This window comes from Kogia breviceps, chromosome 5 (genome assembly GCF_026419965.1).
Source record: "Kogia breviceps isolate mKogBre1 chromosome 5, mKogBre1 haplotype 1, whole genome shotgun sequence".
NCBI lineage: Eukaryota > Metazoa > Chordata > Mammalia > Artiodactyla > Physeteridae > Kogia > Kogia breviceps.
Window position 1 is genome coordinate 81813337 of NC_081314.1, and position 26379 is coordinate 81839715.

At 37.5% G+C, this 26379-nt stretch overlaps 1 protein-coding gene across 2 annotated transcripts in view; it reads right to left on the reverse strand.

Annotated features, from left to right (window-relative positions):
• SEC22A (SEC22 homolog A, vesicle trafficking protein) overlaps nt 1-22123 on the reverse strand; it is an 80002-nt gene extending 57879 nt beyond the window's left edge. The window contains exons 1-5 of one of the 2 annotated variants that reach the window (XM_067034437.1): nt 22054-22092; nt 21218-21350; nt 15063-15263; nt 1771-1934; nt 432-626 (exon numbers count right to left, since the gene is read on the reverse strand). In XM_067034437.1, the coding sequence (XP_066890538.1) occupies nt 432-626; nt 1771-1934; nt 15063-15244 (541 nt within the window). In that variant the 5' untranslated portion in view covers nt 15245-15263; nt 21218-21350; nt 22054-22092. Of the gene's footprint in view, nt 1-431; nt 627-1770; nt 1935-15062; nt 15264-21217; nt 21351-22053 lie in introns of both variants that reach the window. The other variant, XM_059064412.2, reaches the window with a different exon arrangement.
• Nucleotides 22124-26379: the final 4256 nt, after the last annotated feature.

Below are 26379 nucleotides of genomic sequence, written 5' to 3' on the forward strand. Positions count from 1 at the left end.
ACTCTTGAGAACTATATTCCTTGTTTGGAAGGGGATATCTAAGTAGATGATCACATGTGCTTTGACAGTCAAGAACCCTAACCTTGAATGTAGTCATCTTTACATAATGCAAAGCACTTTACATGCCTATAGGTATATATTACAAACAAATTATTATTCTTTTCTAGAAAAATGTGTACCAAGAAATCTTCTTCAATGTTTCCCTAGCAAAGAGTTCCTTTGAGATTGCTGTTTAAAAGCAATTGAGATTGCTGATTAGTCACATATCTGAGAGATGACTATATAAAAAATTGAGAGAAATGATTACTTTGAACTTCTACATTCTCTCATGTACTTACTTTAAAGTTTTAGAATAAATTAATTCATTTTTAAGAGTTCCTCAGTTATTAGAAAATATTTTTTTAATGAAGTAATTGAGATCCAGAACTCACCAGAAGAAATCTTACCAGCACCTTTATAGTCAACAGAAAATGCAGATGTGACTCCATTGGCTGACCCCAGTTCACCCATGGAAATTTGATAAGGGGGCCTCAGCTTGATTTCCATCTGCATGTCAGACAGATTTATCTTTGTTGAAAGAGACCTGGGATTATTATATCGCTGCTTGGTCCTCTGAATGAAGTTATCTATGTAAAATAAAAAATAAATTTCCTTGCAGTCATCTGTTAATTAAATCATTTGAAAGTGTGATGTTTTTGGACAGTAAATTTTGCGATAAACGGTTTAATTTGCTATCCCAAACTGTTCAATCTGTCATGGAATGTCCTACTATTATTTGTGTTTATGGTTAATATATCATGGCATCATCAGTTTTTCTCACTAGAAATTATACTCTAGACATTAAAAATTATAAATATACTAAGGATTTAATATTACATGACTGTGAGAATATTTCTACTATTATATCCGCTTCAAGGAATTACTTTGAGCTTCTACAAAAAAAACCAAAAACAGCTCCCTTTAAATTTAAACCAAAGTCTTCATTTTTATAGGGATTCAGATCTCATAAAATATTAAGTCTGTCAGTATTTACCAGTTGTAACTACATTAAAACATACATTGTAAATTGCATGTTCATATAAATCTGTTTTCTTATTTATTGCTTACACCATTAGAACAGATGTTTTAAAGAATAAATTTAATGAAAACAATAAAAGACATTTTCCTAAATTTCTTCCAATTTTATTTTCACTATTTACACCTTGAATTTACATCAGGAGTCAAGCAAACTAATGTCCATAGGCCAAATCTAGCCTGTTGATTTTTTCTGTGTGTGAATAAAATGTTACTAGAATATAACTATACTCATTCATTGATGTATTGCCTATGGCTGTTTTCAAGCTGTAATAGCAAGGGCTGAGTAGCTGTGACAGTGACCAAATGATCCTTAAAGCCTAAAATTGTACTATCTGGTCCTTTCCAACAAATGCTTGCCAACCTCTGTTCTACATTAAGCAGCCTAAAAATACTATCGCATAAACACAAAACTCTGAACCTCTAGCTTAGAAATTTCTCACTGAAAAATTGTCCTCTAGAATTAATTCTTTGAACCAATAATCAGGATCCTCTACACAGCTTAAACAATTTTTTAAGAGGCACCTAAATGAAGAACTTGCCATAATTTATAGACCATTTGTCAAATTATTCTGTCAAAAGCAAGCTAGCAGAATTTTCTGAGTTTTCCCTCTGTCCCTCACTATTAGATGAAAAATCATTTACAACTGAATGGAGACAGGATAATGAAAAAGAAAAAAAAAATCAGGCCCTTACCAAATTCAATGAAACAGTATGGTCTGACAGCAGTATTTGTCTTCATCATGTTATAAGTAGTAATGAACTCCTTCTGAAGCTCATCCAGGAAAGAGAAGGCCAGAACATTGGGGTAATTTTCAGTGCACAACATCATGTAGCTCACTCCCATAGAGCTAATAAAACTACAGTGTAAAAAACATTGGATTTAAAATTTCAAATTAAATCAAGGTAATTCGTTACTTCAAAAGACTGGCTCTATACACCATAAACTGCTGCTACAGAGGCAAAGACGATACTAACATTTATTACATATTTCAGCAAAAAAAATTAAAGGAACCAAAATATGATACTAGTTTCAGTTGTAATTTAAAAACAGTAGACAACAAAGTGGAATGTATTCACTTTGCCGTATAGCAGAAACTAACACAACATTGTAAATCAACTATATTCCAATAAAAATTAATTTTTAAAAAAGTGAAATGTATCTAGAGAGGGACACATACTATGATTCTAACACTTCAGTTACTTATCATTTGGGGTAGGAATCAGGAAAGACTATTCAAACAGATAAGGGTAACAGATAGCTTAACATTTCAACCCTTCAACCTAGTGGAACTTAACACTGTTTGAATCAAGAACTTTTTAGAGGTTCTGATGAAAGTTATGGACACTCTCCCCAGAAACAACCCAGAACTTGGCACACAATTTCAAGGTCAGGTGATTACTGACCTCCTAAAGTCATCCACTGACCCCAGAATCAAATCCTCTACTCACATAATAATGAATTATGAATCATTAGGGAAAAGAAGAGAATTTATGAGTTCATAACAACAAACAAAAGGGAAGAAAGGAAGACTCTTGTTCACAACAGAATGCTGAGTGACACCTGGTAAATGTGGAGATAGTGCTAGAACTGGAAAAATCAGCATTTTGCAACCCACAGAGCAAAAATTGGATCAAGCAAGTATAATCAATGGATGCTAAATCTAGGTGTATATTTTGGTGTGTAACAGGAAATTTTGCATGGCTTTAAAATGTCTTCCCATGGGTTGTTTATTGGCTGCAAGGGAATTCTACTTTATTATACAGTAGAAACTAGACAACACCTTGACAAAGTACTCTAACATCACTAATGAGGGGAAGATGGGCTTCCTGCGCCTCAGTAAGACATGTCAGCTATGTAGTATTCTGGCTAAGAATGCATAACCTGAATCTAATCATGAAGGAACATCAGAATAATCAACATTCTATTTTCTTTAAAGAGGGATAGGGTGCCGTATTCTTTAAAAGCCTCAATGTTGTAAACAAAGAAATAAAGGCTTTCGAAATGTTTCTGATCACAGGAGGCTAAAGAGACACAACTAAATGTAATACCTAACCCTAGTCTGGATCCTGTGCCAGAGAGGGGGGAAAATGCTGTAAAGGATATTCCTGGGTCAACTGATAAAAATGGAAAACAGGCAGTACAGTAGTTTAGGTGAAAGTATGGTATCAATATTAAGTTTAATAGACCTGATAACTGTACTATAGTTAAGTAAAAGAATATCCCTAATCTTAGAAAATACACTTTGAAGTAGTTAGGAATAAAGGGGCATGGTATTTGTAAGTTTCTCTCAAATGGTTCAGACAAAAATAAATCAGACAGACAGGTAGACAGATAAAACAATAAAGCAAATGGGGTAAAATGTTAACAAAAGGTGAGTCTGGGAACAAGTATTATTTGTTATTTTCTTATTTGTATGACTTCTCTGAAAGTTTGAAAGTATTTCTAAATAACAAGTTAAAAACTAAAAACAAAAATGTTTAAATTAACCATCTTCTATTGAAAAAAAAAACTTTCTAAAATAAAGTATACACTCCCCTGTAACAAGCAGAGTATGGGACAAAAATTAACCCTTTTTAATGAGTCACTTAAACATTCTTTCATGGTACTATCAACATAGCTCTGGTCTAGATCAAGGGGAGCAAACAGAGCATACAGGCTGTAACTCCCACTCCCATGCCAGACACTGCTAATCTATCAAAGCAATTTTTACTGCCAAACCCTGATCCATGTTGGAGTCCCCCTCTCCCCTCTTTTCTCTAATACTGTAGTAGCAGAATTTATTTATTATTTTTACTTTAACTTTTAAAATAAATATATTCACATGATTCAAATTTTAAAAGAATGAAAAAGGAAAGGAAATACTATACTTGAAGTCTTATTCCCACCTCTGCTCACAGATAGCCAGTTATCTGTCCCTCTAGCAACTCATGTTATTAATAATTTCGTATGTATCCTTCCAGTGAGAGTTTATGCATATGCAAGCAAATGTACATATATCTTTCTTTCTTAAAAGACCATCCAAGGCAGCCAAATGATGTGGGGTTCGCACCTATTAATTGTCTATTATTAACGGTGTGGGATATACTACTAGTGAAATTGTGCTGATCTTATGCTTCTGGAATAACCTGGAATTCCTTTCTGAAGTTCCACTTAACACACAGTCATTTCATGCAATGTTTTTCAAAATGCAAGTTGTGACCCACTAGCAGATCATAAAATTAGTTCAGTGAATTACACACAGCATTTTCTTAAAAATGGAAATCGAATATAACAGAAAATACCAGAATGTTTATTGTTTCATAAAACTTTTGTTTATCCTATTTGTATGTTAAGTAATGGTCACAAAGTAAAATGTATCTCTTCTTATGGGTCACAGTCAAAAAAGTTTAGCCATAACATACTGTATTTTCCTACAAAATTGACAACTAAATCAAAAATCAAAGTATGATTTTCCCAAGTACTTTTCCCTTTCCAAAATAATCTTCACTGTCGTTATCAAAATTCTTTGACATGTCATTAGCATTCTAATATATCTTACAATAACTTGAATTGGGATAAAACACAATTGGTGATTGGCTTTTACACACTTGGAACTTCCAAGTGGCTAGCTAGGAGTTTATTTCACTATCCTTCAATAAGATGACTGAAGCTTTTAGACTCCATTTTTTGTGCTGAAACAGGGTTTTACTGTACTTTCATATTAATAAGTGAACCACAGACACCTACGTGAGTTTGTCCCAAATGGTTTTTCTTGCTTGAGCTCAATCTAACTGGAGAATTTTTTGTGAAATTAAAAAAAAAAAAATCCTATGTTTTTAAGATTGTATGTTAACGTTTTCAGAGTCTTTATTCCAAAGTCTTTATTTTTCTATAAATGCATGATATTCTCTGAAAACGCTATATTCTATAATATTATGACTTTTCATAGTGAATTTACCTTTACAATGCTCTTTATTTGAAATGCAAAGCCAGTTTTCCAAAAGTACATACAGCTCTGTCGATTTACCTTTGTTATCAAAAGTTCTGCTTTTTCATTTCACTGGGACAAACTGAAAGACTCCTACCATCGCACTGAGGACTACTCACATGAAACAGTTTAACGTCACTAGAGGCATGCCAGTTTGTGCAGCCTTTAGCCTGTCCATCAGGTTCCTTTAGCTCACTTGTTATAGACAATCTGGCTGTTATCCTTCTGCCTTGATGAGGAGGAAGAAAAGTAGTAGTAATAGTAACAGTAGCAGGTACAGTTTACTGACCACTTAGTATGAACTAGGCCCTTTGCTAAATATATTACATATTTTATCTAATTTCATTCTTACTTTATTGTAAACAAAGCACCTGTTATTTTTCTTCATGTAACTAACCCAGCTCGTACTTATATATTTGTATGTTCATTGTAATGTCTCTCACTAATATCTATGCTCCCTGAGAGCAGGGATGATTTCTTTATGGTTCACCACTGTATTCTTAGCATCTAGAATATTATGTCTTGTACACAATAAGTGCTCAGTAAATTAGTAAATAAATGAGTGCATAGATGGCATCATTCATTTACTCATTTATACCTAATTTGTTTAGTATATTGTGCACAGATAATTGCACAGCTCAGTGGTATCTACACAAAGAAGAATGTCAATAAATACTTGACAAATGACAGAAGGGAGCAGAACTTCACCTGCTCTTCCAGGTCAGTGTTACCAGAAGGATTGAGTTCAGATCACTGAGTCTTCAACATCCCCCTACTTAAAACACAGGGCTGTTCTCAGGGACCATGTAGAATTACTCACCTCTGCAGTGAGTACCTCCAGATGGTTATAAAGGTCTAACAAGTATGTCTGCTTTCCTTTTATCTCTGTCATTACTAATCTCACAAGAACAAAAAATCTTTTCTCCATCTTGAGCACAATTCTTAAGTTGCCATTGTTTTCCTCCTACTTTGCTCTAATTTCCTTTTTCTTTTTTATTTCCTTCCACTTCTGTGCTTTGGGACCAATGGGATTTGATCTCTATAGCTACTGCCTTTCTTCTGGCCAAGGAATTTATCCAACCTCATTATATCTTTGGTTCCTCTCCACAGCACACACACTAGGAACTTCTTTAAGGCCTTCCAAGATCAAGTGTGTCTTGAACAGGTAAGGTTGGTGGAAGTTCAAACTCCAGGTAAGAAGGATTTACCTCTTTCAATCACTTTGTTTAAAAGCTAATTTTATTATGTATCCAAGCAGGCCATACCTCAAGAGATTCCTAAAGTCCAACAAAACGAATAAGTGGTTTTAGACATTAAACTTTTCCTGGTATCTAATTTTATTTATGAAATGTCAAAAAAATTTTAGACATCACCAATTAAACACCGACATTATTAGGACTTGCTGGCTTGCTGTACCAAACTAAATAATAAGTGAAAACGATGATCTTCCCCACAGCAAATAACAGAGCACCTAGCATATGTCCAGCATTCTACTCTATAGGCTTTGATGTCAAAGACCAAGTCCCTGCCCGCTAGGCGCCTGCAATTAGGTACTGGGAATACACTTAAAACAATATATAAAACAAGATTAAAGAAACAAAACTGAATTTTTTAGCATGCCGAATGACAAAGTATATAGCAAACTATTTATAAATTGAAACAGCAATAATATTTGTATTACATATAGTTTTCATTCTGCTATTGTATCATTGCACACAGGAAATCTGCTTATCCTTTGTAGTCATATTTACCCAGTAAATAGCTTTCCTGGGTGAAGAAAAGTTCTCCAGTAGGACATGAAATCTCTAATCCACTCTTAAAATTGCTAAGCATAAGAAAAATTTTATTTTTGAAAGAGAACCTTCCATACTGAACTCCATTCCCTAAAATAAAGCATTTACACTTTTAAATATAAAAAAGGGTTTGATGTTATGAAAGTCAGTATACCTTATGAATTTATTATCATCAAATACATCTGATGAGAAACAAGGTGAAAACAAGACTTCGCCATCAGTAGGACAGTAAGGTGATAAGAACCAGAAAGAGAACTCAGTAACACTGAGTGTCTGCCATGAGCAGCATTCTACCAGGAACTTCGTATTTTCTCACTTAATCCTCTCTTAGGTAGCCAACCTTCAATTACCCTCCAATGGTGAAGAGCTAAATACATTATCCCATAAATAAAAGACCCATTTGAGTCACTAATTTAAACCTCATTAAATAAGAATATGCCAGGTTATAGCAACTTATAACAGTAAGCTAAAGGAGAATCAGATGATTTTAAGCAGCCAAAGGTGATTACACCATCAAAACCTTGGATACAAAATTTGCCTTTGACATCCTTCATTTTCTTTTTCTGCAGAGTTAATCTCCTGATTCACCCTTTCCCACTAACCCTAATACCTTCACACCTTCACACACCAGAGAATAAAGATCCTGATTTTTTTCAGATAACCAATCGTAGATAGTCCCTCATTTGCCTGTTAGTTGTATTCCAGAAGTTTACTGCACCGACAGAAACTGTATGTAAGAGTAATTAGATTCCTAGACCAGTTCATAAGAGCCTATTTAACATATGTGGTGGTGAAAAGCTGTGGATTTTACAATAAATGGTAGAAAACTGATAGGATGCTAATAATGAGACAAAACACAGGTTATATTCTTCCCCCAAGTGTTCTGGTAGCTACTGGTGGGTTGCATTCCCCTGTCACACCCCCTCCCCACCAAACACCTTGTCTTCAATGAGACAATGCTAGCTCATCAATTTTAGACTTCGCATATACTCTGTTCCTCATCATTTCTCAAACAAAAGGGGGGGGTTAGTTTCACTTAACTCTCTTCCCTGGTTAATTTTGCTGTCCATAAAATGAAAAGAATTAGGAGAATTAGGAATACACCCTGTCAAGAAAGAGGTTAAGGGTAAAAGGAGGTAACTCCATCTTTTACCAGAGAATAATGTGAATGCTGAAGCAAAACGACTGTATGGGGCTTCCCTGGTGGTGCAGTGGTTAAGAATCCACCTGCCAATACAGGGGACATGGGTTGGAGCCCTGGTCTGGGAAGATCCCACATGCTGCAGAGCAACTAACCCCATGAGCCACAACTACTGAGCCTGCGCTCTAGAGCCCATCAGCCACAACTACTAAGCCTGAGTGCCACAACTACTGAAGCCCACGTGCCTAGAGCCCATGCTCTGCAACAAGAAAAGCCACTGCAATGAGAAGCCCACGCACCACAACGGAGAGTAGCCCCTGCTCGGCGCAACTAGACAAAGCCTGCACACAGCAACGAAGACCCAACGCAGCCATAAATAAATAAATAAATAAATTTATTTTTTTAAAAAGACTGTATGACAGATATACCATTTATTAGCTTTGTGACTTTGAACAAGTTTCTTTACATCCCTAAGTCTCAGTTCCCTCATCTGAAAATAGCAGTGGTAGTACTATAATGGCTATATGCCTGGCATCCCTTCTCCCCTTCCCTTTGGAGAACTATTTCCAGCCCCACCACCTATTCTATATGGCTTTGATAAAGCTGCCCATCAAACGGGTGGGCATGTAATCCAGGCCAGGCCAACTAAGAGTACCTCAGCCCTCCAACCACAATGTTAGTCCAGAAATGGGCCATGACACAGCAAGGCCAACTGAAGTCCTTTTCTTGAAACATGGAGGCTGTGGGGTTGCCCAGCTGGAATGAAGTAAACCTGCAGCTACCTGTGCAGTGTTTTCCAATATGTGCAGAATACCTATCTGCAAAAGGAAAGACTGGAGAAATAAGAGAAAGATTCCTGATAATATCTGATTCCCTGGCTCCAGCCAACTAGGTAACTGGCCTATCCTTCACAATACCCTTTTTTTTGCTTAAGCTAGTGTGAGTTGTGTTTCTGCCCTTGGCAATGGGGAAAAGTTCTATTTAAAAGGCATTCACAGAGCTGTTGCAAAATTTAATGAAAAGTAACTAAACTGCCTGGCAATTGCAGGTACTTAATAACTGGGTCCCTGTTGAAGCTGTTACTCCCGTAATCAGAAAATACCACCAAAGAGTGAAAGGAAAGCCAGAAACAAAAACCAAAAGGCAGGTAAGTCTAACACAGCATTCCTGGCTGCAGGTAGCAGTCTGGGGACAAATATGAAGAACGACTCCTCAGGTAAGGAGAGAACCTATGAAGCTCACAGCCACTATCAGACTTCAAATGAATTTACTGTGAAAGAACTAAGGAATTTCACTTCTTGCACTAAAACTCACAACAGAGTATGATTGACCTCCCAAAGTGTTTGTCTTTTCATAAGATCAGTGTCTCGACGTTTAACAAAACGTACAACTATGATTTTTAAGCACCTAAAATCAATCTCAAAGTTTTAAGGTCTCATAAGACACAACTTAATTTTCATATGGTTCATAATTATTGCTTTAGTCACTGTTGTTTCCTAAGTAGTAACATAAGTTTATCTATTAAACATTAATTACAATTTAAGTATACTTCAACTAATAAAACAGATGAATTCCTTAAAATTTTATAGAGAATTATAATATCACTGTGTAATGTGAAAAGAAATCACAAATCTGTATTACCCACCCACCCCCAATCAATGAGTCAAGTTGAAGAATATTGGAGAAAATTAAGACTTAACTCCATTGCACTCAGAATCCTGCCATACCCCACAAACAACCATCCCTCATGTAACAGCTACTGTGATATATGCAAGGCATTGTGCCAGCACAAGCCAGGCTCCACAGAATGTGCTCCAATAGCTGAATTATTCAGCTACTACAATCTGATGAAATTCATCTTTTTCCCAATACATAGGGGGAGAAAATTAAAGGAATTTTCACAATTTAAAATGTTACCTATTTCTTTTCCTTAAAACTTTGGACTTCCTTTACCTATTCAACTAGAATCTAATGTGAGGTACCATCTGATTTAGCACATAATTAGACACTTAGCTTTGCTTCTCAGAGGTATTCTGCAAAGAGCACTTCAATTTCTGTACAAATTTGAAAACCACAATGCTAAGAGATGAGGAATCAAAAATAATATAAGCCAGGGCACATCAACTATCTCAATGAGTTACAACCTAGTTGTAGAGAGTGGATTTAGAAATTTTTTAAAATATTATTAAGAAAAAAATGATGAAAAAGTCAGTCAAAAAGTTCTACAGGCAATCTGTGAAGGGAGTAAGATCACTAAAAAAATTATTGGGTTGGTCAAAAGGTCCATTCTGTTTTTTCCATAAGATGGCTCTAGTAGCACTTAGTTGTCTTTAACTTCATTCGAAACAATTTTGTTAGGCTGTATGTGACAGCCGTCATATCAGCGTACATTAAAAAAAAGACTTTATCAAAGTTGATGAATTTTTGTGTAGCCATTTTAATATTGAAGATGGAAGAAAAAAAGCAACATTTTCAGCATATTTTGCTTTATTATTTCAAGAAGGGTAAAAACTCAACCGAAATGCAAAAAAAATTTGTGCAATGTATGGAAAAGGTGCTGTGACTGATCAAACGCATCAAAAGTAGTTTGCGAAGTTTTGTGCTGGAGATTTCTCACTGGACGATGCTCCACGGTCAGGTAGACCAGTTGAAGTTGATAGCCATCAAACTGACACCTTAATTGAGATCAACGTTATACCATGCAGGAGGTAGCCGAAAGACTCAAAATCCAAATCAAGTGCTAAAAGGCATTTGCACCAGCTTGGTTATGTTCATCACTTTGATGTTTGGGTTCCACAAAAGTTAAGTGAAAAAAACTTTGTTGACTGTATTTCTGCATACAATTCTCTACTTAAACATAATGAAAACGTTCTGTTTTGAAAACAAATTGTGATGGGTGATGAAAAGTGGATACTGTACAGTAATGTGGAATGGAAGAGATCGTGGGGCAAGCGAAATGAACCGCCACCAACCACACCAAAGGCCAGTCTTCATCCAAAGAAGGTGATGTATATATATGGCGGGATTGGAAGGGAGTCCTCTATCACGAGCTCCTTCTGGTAAACCAAACTATTAATTCCAACAAGTACTGCTCCCAGTCAGACCAACGGTAAGCAGCACTCCACAAAAAGCATCCAGAATTAGTCAACAGAAAACGCATAACCTTCCATCAGGATAATGCAAGACCACATGTTTCTTTGATGACCAGGCAAAAACTGTTATGGTTTGGCTGGGAAGTTCTGATTCATCCGCCGTATTCACCAGACGTTGCACCTTCGGATTTCCATTTATTTAGGTCTTTACAAAATTCCCTTAATGGAAAAAATTTCAATTCCCTGGAAGGCTGTAAAAGGAAACTGGAACAGTTCTTTGCTCAAAAAGATAAAAAGTTTTGTGAAGATGGAATTATGAAGTTGCCTGAAAAATGGCAGAAGGTAGTGGAACAAAAGGGTGAATACGTTGTTCATTAAAGCTCTTGGTGAAAATGAGTCTTTTATTTTTACTTAAAAAACTGAAGGCACTTTTTGGCCAACCCAATAAATAGTAGTAATGAGGCAGAAGGTGATTCAAAAGACACAAGCTATAAGCTGGGCTTTGAAAGAAAGGGAAGCATTTAAAAACACGGCTGAGAAAGCAGACTGGTGCCAGCTTCATGCTGTGCTACAACAACTACTGCAGATCTGTGAGTTTTATCTGGCAAACTCATGGTGGTTAAAAAAAGAGGTGTCCTATGAGAATTTTAAATAAGTCAGGTAACACATAAATTCCCACTTTTATATATTTCAGGCTAAATTTATTGTCATATAGCATAAAAACCTCAATAAACTAGAAACCAACTAACAAGACTTCCAACCAATAATAGAAAATATATGAAACCCAGGTTCTTGTCAGGAACTAGAACTGAAAATTCTCTGTTATTCAATCCTTTTTTAAAACTTGTCTACAAAAATACACAGAGGCTTTTCTATGTGTGGTTCTGGGGGCCATGTAATCTATTTAATCCTTTAGACATTTCTAAATTGTATTCTTAGATCAGGCTGATTAGAACTCTGCTGATTCACCCCACTCCTAAACTCACTAATAAATTGTTTGTTGCACCATGATGTTTGTTTACACTAAGGAATATTATAAGAAAAATCATAAAAAGCTCATTGTTATGGTTCCTGGAAGAATGCTATCCGAATTCTGTCTCTCTTTATGTATATCAGGTTTCAGTAACATGAAAAGCAACGTTTTTATCCAATGGATACTGTGAATCCTATAAATGATCCATTATCCCCCTTTGTTTTGGCCCCAAAGAAGTTCAGAACAATGTTTGTAGCCCTTTTCTAAAATATGAACAAACTACATAGTTTGCATCTCCAGAAAAAAATGTTACTTCAGTTTATTATTCTATGTTTATTTTTTCGCTCATATGATTCTCTTACCTGTACTCTTGAATTTTTTTTTTAATTGCCTCACATCCTTTGTGGAATAACATGGGGTGCAAATAAATAATACAAAATCTAGAATTCACAACAATTAAACAGCATTGGGCACTGGAGGGGTGTTAACATTTTACTACATTCTACTCTACTTTTAAGACAATAGGTAGAAGAACAAAAAACATTTGCAAAGAAGTTTTCTGTTTTTTTTTTAAAGTCCAGGATACCTGTCAGAATTAATACACATTCAAGCCAATCTTCTGTAATGCTGATATCTGTCTACAACACTATACAATAACTGAAACTCAAAACACTACACCCAGAGCACTAAAAGAGCCTATTAAATATTAGAATGCTTCAGGCTTTTTCTTCAAAAACTAGAAGTACACTAAGACATCGTTTTAGATATATTTTAACTACCATGATCACCACCGTATTTTCTAGTTAAAACTCTCAGAAAACCCAATTAAAGATAATACCTTATTATCCCAGGTAATCCAAGTAAATATGGACCTTCTCTAAGGTTCTACTCTGGGCCTCGCTGAAACTCAGTGGGCATTTCTACCCTCACAGTTTCAATTTTTATGTGAATGATTCCAAAATCTCTATCCCACCTCAACTGGACACCTTGTCATAACCTCACTTAAAATGCTCAAAATGGAGCTTCACCTGTCTTCCTCTTCTCCCTCACCCCATAAGCAACCCTTTCCAAAGATCTCATTCTGTCCAATTCCAATTCCAAGTCATCTTTGTCCCTTCCTTCTCATCTCTGGTATTCTATCTTATCAGGCTCAACCGTTTCTTCTTCTGAAGTGTCTTTCTGGTTGGTATTTTCTTTTTCATTTGCAAGTGTATGTTACTAGTTCAGGCCCTAATTATAAGTTGACGCCTCTCCTCTCCTCAGACTTTCCATTTCACCCTCTATTTCACTGTTTCAGCATTGTTTTTTATCAAGTCATTTCCCTCAATCCTGCAGTAAGAGTTTCCTATAACCTATTACATCATCAAAGTGACATCCCTCAACCTGAACCTGCAGGGAAATCCAGGATCTGGCCCCATGCTAAGTATGTCACATTTCCCATAACTATCCCTAAATCACCATTCACTACACCAGGCCAAGCAGGTTAATGCACCTACCATGCTAAGTCACAGTCTTTACTTTTTCTGCCTCCTCTCTACACCTGGAATTGTCCTCCTCTCTGCCTTAGCCAAATCTTACTAATTCTCCAGGACATGGCTAATGTCTCATCTCAGTAACGAAGCCCTCTCCTTATTATATCACATATGGTCTTTGTTCTTATCTGATTTCCCACTGTATGCACAATCAGTATCAAACTGCTTGAGTTAATTGTTCTCTAATTGTTTCATGTGTATGCTCTCCCACTTGGTCTCATCTATTCCCATGGTTTTAATTATAAACTGTAAGCTGACTTCCAAATCTGAATCTCCACACTTGTCCTTCTCTTCACTAAACTTAAGACTTATACATCCAACTGCCTACCTGAAGTCCTGTTTGGATGTTTAAAGGACATCTCAGACTTAACAGTCCAAACAGAACTCTTGATTTTTACTAGTGAAACACATATCCTCCAGTCTTGCTCATTACAGTCCCATTATCCAAGTAATTATGGACATTGTTTAGTCCAAAAATCTAGAGGTAACTCTGATTATTCTCTTTCCCTCACATTCCACTTCAATCCATTAGGGAGATTTGTTGATACTGCTCCCAAAATACAGCCCAAATCCAACCCCTTCTCATCCTTATCACTCTTATTCAAGTTATAAGCATCGCCTCTACCTGAACTTCTCTAAGAGTCTCCTAAATGATCTCTCTGCTTCCACTCTTAGAGCCCATTCTTCATATAGCAGCCAGGATGATCTACTCAAAGCCAAAATTAGATTTTATATAACTCTCCAGCTTAAAACTCTCCAATGGCTTCCTATAACGTTAAACTCAATCCAAACTCCTTATCATAGCCTAGAAGGCCCTACGTAACCTGTCCCATTCCTACCTTTCTAACCTCACCTTCCACCACTCTATTAATTGTCCGCATTGCTTCATTGTCTTGGTTTTCTTTCCATCCCTTGATCTGTAGTGAAGGCTTTCTGCACTGGCTATCAGCTCTGCCTTGATCTTCATCCACTGCATTAAGACTGCTATCTTTCACATCTTTTAGGTCTCTGTTCAAATGTAACCCTCTCAGAGAGGCCCTTGACCACCATAAAGTCACTATTCCATTGCCCAATTTTACTTCCTTTATATACAATAAATAGTGATGAACACTATCCCCTCTCACTAGGATGTAAACTTCTTAAGTTCACTGAGGGCAGATATCAGGTATGATTTTTTATATTTCCCATGACAGTTTTCCTGGGCATGTAAGAACACCAATAAATAGCTAATGATCAATTATAAGACAGAATATCTGTAATCTGCAAAACTATAACATTTTCTAAAGCCAGACATAAACGCAGAGAAACTATAAAAAGGGTGATGACATGATGAATACTATTTAGTATAAGTTCAGAACCACATGATTCTTGACTTGAAAAGTTCTCCTAAACTAATCAAACACTAATTTCTATTTAGACCACTTAAATTTCATTAAAATGACAACCACTAAGCAAATGATTCTAACGGAGCAAACTGATGTCTTACTTAATGTTATAATGTCCAGTTTTCAGTGTACATCTATCAGGAAGCTGAGCCAGTTTTCTCGAGAGCATTTTAAAATACTTTCTGCACTCCTGCATGCCTGTGCCTTGTTCATAGTCAGTAGAAGCAGAAAGTGGCAGTCCATCTCTGACACGAATGACTGAGGCAGATAAAATCATAGACATTTCAACTGACAGAGAAGACCTAAAACAAAAAACAATTTGGGTTAGGTAAGAAATTAAAGCCAAAGCTGATAAACACAGTGCAAAAATGTGCAACTCACTAATAATCAAAGACATATTAATTAAAGCAATGATATATCATACTTTCCTTCACAGATCAGCTGTTAAAAAAATACTTCTTTCTGGCATTTCCATAAGTATATGTGGAAGTACATATTGGAATAAAAACCATTCTCAAAACAATTTGTTGATATTCAACAAGTTTAAAAATATTTATGCCCTTTGACCACAACAAATTTATATACATAACTCTATCTTAAAGAAAATAATCAGAATTAGACAAGATTTTAAACAGAAAGACATTTTTCTCATATAAATAACTGAAAACAACCTAAACGTTCAACAATAGGGGGATGATTAAACAAATTATGGTACACCCCTATGATGGAATATGATGCAACTAAGTTATGTTTGTTAAAAATAATTTAGTAATGTGGTAAAATGCTTATATGTTAGGTAGAAAAAAAGCAGGATCAAAACTGCATATGTTGTTTTCCATAAAGACACAGAGAAGGAAGAAAGGAGGGATAAATAGAGAAATAGATATTGGAAGGAAACATGACAAAATTAGAATGCTTATCTCCAGGAAATAGTATTATGGGTGATTATCATTTTATAATTTTCTAAATTTCTGTAATGTTCCACAATGAGCACATATTACTTTTATAATCAGAACAAATGTTTTTATTTAAAATAAATTTTAAAGCTAAAGGAATACTACTTTTTTTTTTTGGCCATGCCATGAGGCACACAGGATCTTCCCCCACCAGGGATCAAAACCGTGCCCCCTGCATTGGGAGCACGGAGTCTTAACCACTGGACCACTAGGGAAGTTCTAAAGGAATACTACTTTTAATGTTGTTCTCAATCTTTTTATTAGAAAGCAAATCATAATGACCTTTTTTGTTATATTCTAATCATGCTTTACAAAAATAGATAAAAGGACTGCACAGGCCTATGCAGGTCTGAAAGAAATCAGGTAAATAGTCAAACTTCGATAAAATACACAACACAGACACACACACAGTGGTCCCCTGTGTAAAAACTATTGGAATTTTGATTAGAAATGCAGATTTCTGGGTCCACCCTCCCCCCAAAATTCTGATCCATTGACTATGGGGTGGGGCTTGAGAATTTTCCATTTTCAGCAAATTCCCTAAGTAATTACTATGCTTATTATCTAAGGATCATACTTTGAAAAACATTGAATTAAAACATGTTCACAGTCTGAAATTAAGTGATAACTCTTTCCTGCCAGGCAGGAAAGAGCAAAATGCCACTAAATACTTCTCCTTCACTAACAGGAGGCACAACTGGTAAAAAAACTGAAAAATCTGGTAACAATTTCATAGGCTTTTTTCAAGATATCGTATCTCAGAGACTAAATTAATCCTTACCTGCCCAGCTCAGCTAGGTCAATATTATCTCACTCCAAAAATGAAAAACTAAGTTAGTAATATATCAAAAAAATGACAAAGAAAATCAACTGCTACCAATTTTGGAAACCAGTGGTCCCTAGTTTTTGTTGCTATGTCAAGTTAAAATATGAGTGCCCATTCATCACAGTAACTGACATTAAAATCAATCCAAATGGGCTTCCCTAGTGGCGCAGTGGTTGAGAGTCCGCCTGCCGATGCAGGGGACACGGGTTCGTGCCCCAATCCGGGAAGATCCCACATGCCGCGGAGCGGCTGGGCCCGTGAGCCATGGCCACTGAGCCTGCGCGTCCGGAGCCTGTGCTCCGCAGCGGGAGAGGCCACAACAGTGAGAGGCCCGCATACCGCAAAAAAAAAAAAAGAAAAAAAAATCAATCCAAATAATAAAGCTAATGCTTTAAATTTACTTCCCCTTTTTCCTGTGAGTTAAAGCTAGGTATTAATATGTCATTACCCTTTAATATTTTTCTCCTCCATTAATTTAAAAGGAAAAAAACCCAGCAGGAATTAAATTAGCCTTTACCATAACGAAACCTTCGAACAAAAGTTCCAACATGACATATCCAAATCATTTTTTTTTCCTATTCAACCAGTTTCTTTTTTCTTCTAAAAGCAGTAGCAAAAGAAAGCATAGATCCCTCAAAGGATAATGTCTATACTATAAATCTCTATTAAAAATTGTTACCACATTTTTTAATTTATTAAACCACAACTGAACATTTAGCCTAAGTGTAAGAAATTAGGAAAATGTCTTACTTCCTACCCTTACAAATTTATGATTTAAATATAAAACTTTGTCTTTCCAGAAGTATACTGCAACACAATGACCACTCTGGGAATTAACATGAGAGCAGGGTTATGTCTTGTAGTTTCCAAACATCCATATTCTTAGTAGTACTTAAAAGCAGACTGCATTCTTTATGCCTGATCTTTCTAGGATCCCAACAGAAATATTAGGAATAATCGTTATTATAGGGTACCAACTTTCATGTAATCTTCAAAGTTACTCTTTCTTATGACTTAAAAGACAGAAAGATATGATTCATACTTCCTAAAACATATACTGAAAAAAGAATAACAACCTAACCTGGTTAAGTTCCATTCATTTAACAAATATTTATTGAGTACATACTGTATGCCAGGGGCTATTTCAGACATTAGGAATAGATAGTTCCTACCAAGAAGCACTGGTCCAGAATTAAAGAAATTCAGATGGAGAGAGCAAATACAACACAAGCTATGTTGCCCACCGCTTTAACTGGAAAACTATGGTTAGACAAACTTGCCTTTCAGATATTCCTAATACACACTTTTAGGTTTGTCATGGAAAGTGCAACACAGCAGTGATATTCCCTTTCTAAATTCTTGAAAGGTTTTCATTGAATTGCTTGTATTTATCAGTAGATAGGATTTTTCTGAGGAGAAAAAATTAAATCTCTTCCTTCCACAGTCATTTAACCTAGCATCCAAACAAGTGAACTAACAAAAGAAAATGGGATGACTGTCCAATGAACAATGTGAGAATTGACTACTTTGTAGTAGTCACTTCAATCACCTTAGGATAAGCAATCTCTCTTTTATCAACTCAATAAATATACCCCCCTTTTTTTCTTTTTACCTCAAATTCTTAATACAGTTCCTTAAAAAAACACACACACACTCCAATCTTATCTGGACTGTAGTAGTAGAAACAGGAATCTGTCAACATCAAGGCCAAGCTAGGGTTAGGATACCGTTAGAGGCTAGGCAAGGTGGTGGCTGGAAAAACCAAGGAAGAGCCAGTAGGAATTGAGGAAAGGAAGAGGTTAAAACACTTGCATGGGAAGATTCAAGAGCAGTAGTAGTTTTACTGGGGCCACAGATACATTTTTAGGCCACTGGTCCATTTTCCCTCACCTTTAACAGAAAAAAATATAACATATGCCTTTAGACAGCAGCAGAAAACTCACAGGGAAATCTGAATGCTGGCTTATATATTCTTTGCCCAATAGCAACTGCTAGAGGAAAAAGCCCAAAGCAGAATCTAGGTAGGTCTGGGTAAACATTTATGTAAAGGCTGAGGAAAATAAACTTCCACAACACCAAACATCTATAGCAGTGGTTACCAGCCTTTTAGACCCAAGATAACAAGATGCTGACCTGTCTTCTTCAGAACCTTGTGGCGTGATGACTGTAGGCCCAAAGTTCCAGGAAGGTAATCTCTCAAAAAGTAATAAACAAAACCCAACATATAAGTACATTTTATATCTACTTTCCAGCAATATGCTTTCATAAATGCCTCTTTTAAGATAAAAAAACATTTCATAATAGGTTAATCACTCATATTTTATTTTAGTCCATTATTTCCCAAACTTCAGTCACCCAAGTACCATTTTCAGAAGTCTTACCATATCTGCATCTCACCTGTACTATTTTTTACCTAATACAGGTCTTTCAATTGATTTATTTTTTTGCCCTATGCTTGGTAACAGTATCTGTGAAATCCGTTTTGAGGTGTTAGGTTCTTCTCCTAATTTAAATTAAAACATATAAAGAACTTTTGTTTCATTCAAATGTGTGTGTAAATTTTTGGAGAATTTTTTAAGTTCATCTGCTTATCATTCAAATTATATTACCTACCTGATGTTACCAAAGTTTGGGAAACACTACCTTGGTACATACTATTTTATAAAAGTGCTAGCTGGGACTTGGGGAGTTACTTGTGGAGAAAGCTACACTAATTGTGATACACAGGGTTGGGGAAAGACTGAGTGAAAAGGGAAGGATTTTACAGAGCCACAGGTTAGCAGGAAGGCACTTGGGAGACAGAGCCTGAAAAGAGGGGGGAAAGGGTACCAAGAACAACCAGAGTTTATTTTGCAGCTTGGCCTGTGCTCCCCACCTTACCAGCAGTCTTTGGTATTCCTATTACAGGTGCTTGTACTGCACAGTATGTATAAGACCTCGAGTTCCAGAGTAGATTATACCCACATCTACGAAGAGGGCCTCCAACACATACACAACTACATCAATCATTTGTGTAACACCTCATAGTTCACAAAGAGTGAGGTAGGTAAAACCTCCATTTTACAGATGAGGAAACTGAGGCGCCCTTTCTCAATGTCCCACTGCTAATATATGACAGTGCTTAAACCTAAGTCTCTTGTATCTCTACATCACTGTGCTCCTCCTATAACCAACAAGGGGCAAGAACCCAGTGATACAGAAACTATCTAGCTACTCATTTTGAAATAATAATACCAATTTTAAACAGCAGCTTATGTTTTCTTTAAGAGGCAGTATAGTATTATAGATAACAGGATGAACTCTGGAACTAGATTGCCTTGGTTCAAAAACTGGCTCCAGGGCTTCCCTGGTGGTGCAGTGGTTGAGAATCCGCCTGCCGATGCAGGGGATACGGGTTCGTGCCCCGGTCTGGGAAGATCCCACATGCCGCGGAGCGGCTGGGCCCCTGAGCCATGGCCGCTGAGCCTGCGCGTCTGGAGCCTGTGCCCCGCAACGGGAGAGGCCACAACAGTGAGAGGCCCGCGTACCACAAAAAAAAAAAAAAAAAAAAACTGGCTCCACCATGTAGTAACTGTGTAAACTTGGGCAAGCTTTGTCTTTTTATGCTCAATATCCTCATCTGTCAATTGTGGCTACCAACAGTATCTATCTCATAGGGTTATTTTTAAAATGCTAATGGTATCTACCTCATAGGAACATGTAAGGAACCCGAAACATCGCCTTGCAGACTGAAAGTGCAATATTAAGTGTTTGCTATTATTATTTATTGACTGCCCTCTATTTACCAGACACTTTATACACATTACCTCATTTAAGCCTTCCAATAACCTGTGAGGTAGGTATTATCAGCTCCATTTTACCTTTGAGTTAATTCACGCCCAGAAAAGTAATTTATTCAATCTCTAAACTACCAAGTGACAGATTTAAAGTCAAGCCTAATTCTAACCATCCTATGAGACATTACCTCTCAACATATTCAAGCTTCTTACTCAACTACATGGACAGGAAGGTCACAGGCACCCCTCTGAAAAGACCTAGGCTCTGTTCACACACCAGTATAAAATATACTTAGATTTTTAGCAATCAGTCTTTCTCTCTCTCTCTCTCTCTCTCCCTCCCTCCCTCCCTCCCTCCCTCCCTCCCTCCCTCTCTCTCTCTCTCCCTCCCTCCCTCCCTCCCTCCCTCCCTCCCTCTCTCTCTCTCTCTCTCTCTCTCTCTCTCTCACACACACACACACACACACACACACAAGCACTAAACTGATCATGGTTCTCAACAAAGGAAATGCCCAGATGTCCCTGAAGTTAGGGCATGGCCACAGATGTCAGATTCAAATACTGAACTACAACCTTCATACACCAGAAACTGTACGTACTGTTTAAGGTATTGCTTAATTCCTTATTATCTTAGAACATGAGCAAATGCCAGTAACCCAAAATGTGATTCAGAGAGTTTCAAAAAGTGACTGTTCCACCTGTTAGCTGAGATCCCAACATCTCCCTTCTGGTGGCTGACACTGTAGCCCTGGGCTTTGCCTTGGCTGAAGAGAAATAGGAGGAACTGGATCTCAAGCTCTCCCACTGGCCTCAGGTAGATAATCCAGGAAACTAAATAGGAGAAAAAGCCAAAGCTGTTTTAACTTTCAGAGAGATTTAAGCCAGCTGGGGCTCAGCCTCCCATTTCGAAACCTTCTTCCACCTGCCGAGCTAATTGCTCAGGTCTCCTTTATGCCACATTGTTCCCAAAGTGCCATTAACAGGGCCCTAAGAGGTTTCCGTGAGCCAACGGGAGCAAAATTCTGGGTTCAATGCTCATTCAACCCCACAAAAGGCAAAGTAACCCTACCTAAAAAATAGGAAGTGCCACATCAAGCTCTCCGGGCCACCTAAACAGCCTAGGAGGATCACCGTGTTTCTGACACCTGGGCGCCAATAAATGCTGCCCCACCGCTGGCAGCCCAGAGCGAGCGTCCTCCTCCTCGCGCCCCCTATAACCACCCTATGAGTTGCCCCATATCCAGGTAGGTCAGCCGAAAAGCAACCGCCGTTCGCGCGGCCCACAGACCCCTCAAGTCGTAGGAGACGAAGTCCCCGCAATCCCACCCCTCCAAAGCTCCGCGACTCCGACGACTCCCCGCTCCCGCCCCCACGCCACGAGCTTAGTTCCCGCCCGAGGTAGGTAGGTCTGTAGTCCCGAGAGCGAGGGTTGGGGGCCGTGGCGGGGGACAAGAAGAGTGAGGGAAGCGGCCAGCCAGGGGTTCTAACGACACGGAGAAGGGACGAACGAGGACTGGGAGGGACCGAGCCATACCTGTCTAGCCAGAACCCGCCGCTACGAGTGACGCGGCCCACAGTGCATTATGGGGCCGGGGAGTGGCTGTGCCGCCGGGCAGCCCCACGTGAGACGTGGCTGGCGCCCGGCGGGATCAAGCCCCGCCCCCGTTCCCTCGGCTAGTCCAGGCCAATCCGGTTCTGGGGGAAAGATACACCGACTCGCCCCCTCCCAGCTCTCTCCCAGGAGAGCTTTTCCCTCTTGTACGTCAAGAGAGTGCAAAATCCTCGGGTGACAGATTATGCTGTCCTTCACACATAAGGCTGATCTCTCCCGCCTGCCGCCTGTATCTGGAGGCAGTTTGTTTCTTACGCGGCCCTGCAGCAAACACTTATCGAACAAGCAGGGGGAAAAGCCCCCTCTGAGTGAATAAGAAGACCTGCCCCACCTACCACTACACACTGGGAGACACCTATCCTTGGCAAAGAAATGCCAGATGCTGTTCCTGCAACCGCTTCCAGCTTTTGCATCGGTTACGCATTATTAAACAAGGACTTACTGACTGCATACTATGTGCCAAGCACAGTGTTAGGCAATGGGTTACAGCAGTGAACATAACACTCGATGGATCTAAAGTGTGATAGGAGCAAGAGACGTTAAAGCATAAATCATTACATAATTATAAATCGTAATCAGTTCTACGAAGGAAAATTAGTGGGTGCGATGATAGATTAATCAGGACTATCAGGGAAGAGCTCTTTGAAGAAGTGCCTTTTAAGCTCCAGGCATATGAAAGAGCCTTAAAGAATGTTGCAGGCCAAGGGAACATTATGTTTGAGGTTGTTGGGGCATGAAAGAAATTGATGTGTTCTAGGAACTGAAAGGAATCAGTGTGGTTGAGGTGTAGGGAGCAACTTGAGCTGAGATGAGGCAGAGAGGCCAGACTATGCAGGCTCTTACTGGCCACATTATAGATTTTGGACTGTATTTTGGAATGTATCTTAAGGTCAATGGGTAGGCTAATAGAGTGTTAAGTAGGATCATATTTACATATTTAAAGGCTCACTTAAGCTGTTTGTGGGGAATAATTTGAAAGAGGACAGGAGGGCTTGCTGGAAGTCCAGTTTGGAGACAGTTACATTAGTCAAGGCCAGAGATGATGGTGGCTTCAACTAAGGTAATGACAGTAGAGACAGAAAGATTTGGATAATTTTGAGACATATATAAATCAGAGGTTGAATCCAAGGGACTTAATAATGGATTGGTTTGCCAAGAAGGATAAAGAAAATACGGGCATTAAGGGTGACTCCGTTAGTAACTAGATGAATTAAGCCAAGCTAGAAGGAGGAGAAAATGGTTTTGTATATGTTAAGTTTGAGATGCTTATAAATGGAGGTGTCAAACAGATTTGGATATGTAAGTCTGGACTAATTATATAAATTTGGTGGTTTTTGGAGTGGGTTAACCCAGCAATTCCACTCCTAGGTATATATGCAACAGAAATGTAGTCATATGTTTGCTACAAGACGTATATAAGAATGTTCATAGGATAAATAAATTTTAGACTATTCACATAGTAGACTACTTTTCAGGAAAGAGAATGAACAATCAACAACTACATGCAAAACATGAATGTATCTCACAATCGTAAAATCGACTGGTATAAGCCAGACACAAAAATTGTGTACTACTTGATTCCACTTATATAATGTTCAAAAACATACAAAAGTAATATATGGTAATAGAAATCACACTATTGGTTACCCTTACGTAGTAGTAATGTTTGGAAAGGGCCCCTAGGGGGCTTATGGAGTTCTAATAATGTTTGATCTGGGTGTTGATCACACGTGTGTTCAATTAATGAAAATTAATCAAGTTGGGAATTCCCTGGCTATCCAGTGGTTAAGACTCCATGCTTCTACTGCAGAGGGCACAGGTTCAATCCCTGGTTAGGGAACAAAGATCCCACATGCCTCACAGGGCAGACAAAAAAAAAAAAGAAAAGAAAATTCACCAAACTGTACACTTAAGATATATGCAATTTTTCAGTATGCATTTTATTATTCAGTTGAAAGTTTACATTTTAAAAATGTTATGGTGATCCAGCCATGAATAAATAACTGGCACCAGACTAACCTTCCTACCACAAACAATAGAAAACTGAACCAAATCTATGAAACAAGTGTCTTCAGACACTGGACAATAGGCACAGTAGAACTGTGATCCAGGAAAGAAGAAAAACAATTAAGATGAGCCCAAAGTTTTCCCCAGATTTCTTTCTGGCAGTATTTGCCAAAGCACAGGATAGAGGAAAGCTAAGCAGGATACAGTACTCTCGCTAACGGAGGAGAGAGAAATTGGAAATATAAGAGATGGAGGCAACTGAAATTTGCAGGGCAGAGAACCAGATTAAGTGCTCCAGAAATATGCATGAGTCTCCTTGAATCTTTGGTGTAGGTTTAATGAAACTCCAGGAGGCTGGTTAAATAACAACTACTGTGGGAACTGTAAGCTGAACAACTACTAGATCTTAAATAAAATTTGGAAACATTCAAGTTCTGACCAACTGGAATGGAAAAACCCTATTAAACAGATGGGGAATTGGGTAAAAAGACCTCAGAAAGGCCACGCTTTAGAGATAAGGCTAAACTAGCCCAAGAGTAAAGCCTATTCTAGATTCACTCAAACAAAGCCAAAAAAGCTTATCTGCAAGTAAATTAACTGCTTCCTTGAATGAAACTTAACAGTCTTTAAAGAGAAAATCCAGGCACTAAACAATGTAACACCCACAATGTCCAATATCCAATAAAAAGTATTATATATGTGAGGAAGCAAGAAAATGTGAACCATGAACAGGAGAAAAAATAGTCAATGGACCCAGAAATGACAGTGATGATGAAATTATCAGAGGACTTAAAGCAGCTGTTAAAAATGTGGTCAAGAATTTAAAGGAAAACATAAATATAATGAAAGAAATGAAAACTATAAAAATAACCTAGCAGAACTTCTAGGGCAGAAAAATACAATATCCTAAATGAAAACTTCATTGGATGGGCTGAAAAGCAGCTTAGACACTACAGAAGAAAAGATTTGTGAATGAGGAAACAGTACAAAAGAATCATCTACACCAAAGCACAAGGAGAAGAAAAGTTGAAAAGAAAATGAATAGAGGAATTCCCTGGCAGTCCATGGTTAGGATTCTGTGCTTCCACTGCAGGGAGCATGGATTTGATCCCTGGTTGGAGAACTAAGGTCCCACAAACATGCAGTGTGGCAAAAAAAAAAAAAAAAAAAAGAAAGAGAATGAACAGAGCCTTAGTGACCTGAAGGACAATACTAAGTTACATATCACCTGTATTATCAGAGACCCAGAAAGAGAGGAGTGATGATTTTTAAATATTTGAAGAAATAATAGCCAAAACTTTTCTAAATTTAATGAAAAATATAAATCTCAGATCCAAGAAATCAAACCAACCCCAAACAGGATAAACACAAAGAATCCTCACCAAGGTACATTACACAAAAACTGCTGAAAACCAATAATTAAAAGAAAATATTAGAAACAACCAGAGAAAAAGCCACATTGTATACAGAGAACAAAGACAAGAAATACTACTGGCTCCACATCAGAAAGAAAGTAAGCCAGAATTTAATGAAGTAAAATCTGAAGGAAAAAGCTCTGTCAATCTAGAACTTTATATCCAGCAAAAATTCCTTCAAAGTATGAAGGTGAAATAAAGGCAAACAACAGCAAGATATACCTTCCTTTCAAGTACACATGCAATATTCACTAAGCTACACCATATTCTGGGCCATGAAAATAATTTTTAAAATATTATGTGTAGTAAAAGAAACCAGACACTAAAAAGTACATTCTGTATTTTTCCATTAAACTGAAAGTCTAAACAAGTAAAACTAATCTGTAGTGAAAAAGAAAATCATAAAAATGGTTGCCTCTAGTGGTTGGATTGACTAGAAAGGGGCATGAGGGACATTTTTAGGGTGGTGATAATGCTGTGTCATCTTGATAGGGGTTTGGGTTTCACAGGTGTGTCAATTTTTCAGAACTCTTTAAATGGTACACTTAAGATTTTTATATTTCATTGTACGTAAATTTTACCTCAAAAGAAAAAAGTGTCATACAAATATTAAAGTCTAATTAGCAATCTGAAACTATTTTTGTGTTTTCTAGATTTGAGCAAAGAAGTCAATACACTGAGAATGATGGAAGACAGGTTTCTCAAGTCAGGGAAGAGAGTTAAAAATAAGGAGTTATCTGAAAATAAGAGAGCAAAATGCCACTTCCAATAAAAGGGACCAGAAATCTTTGGAAAAAAGGTTGACCTCAGGCCTGGGTCACAGAAA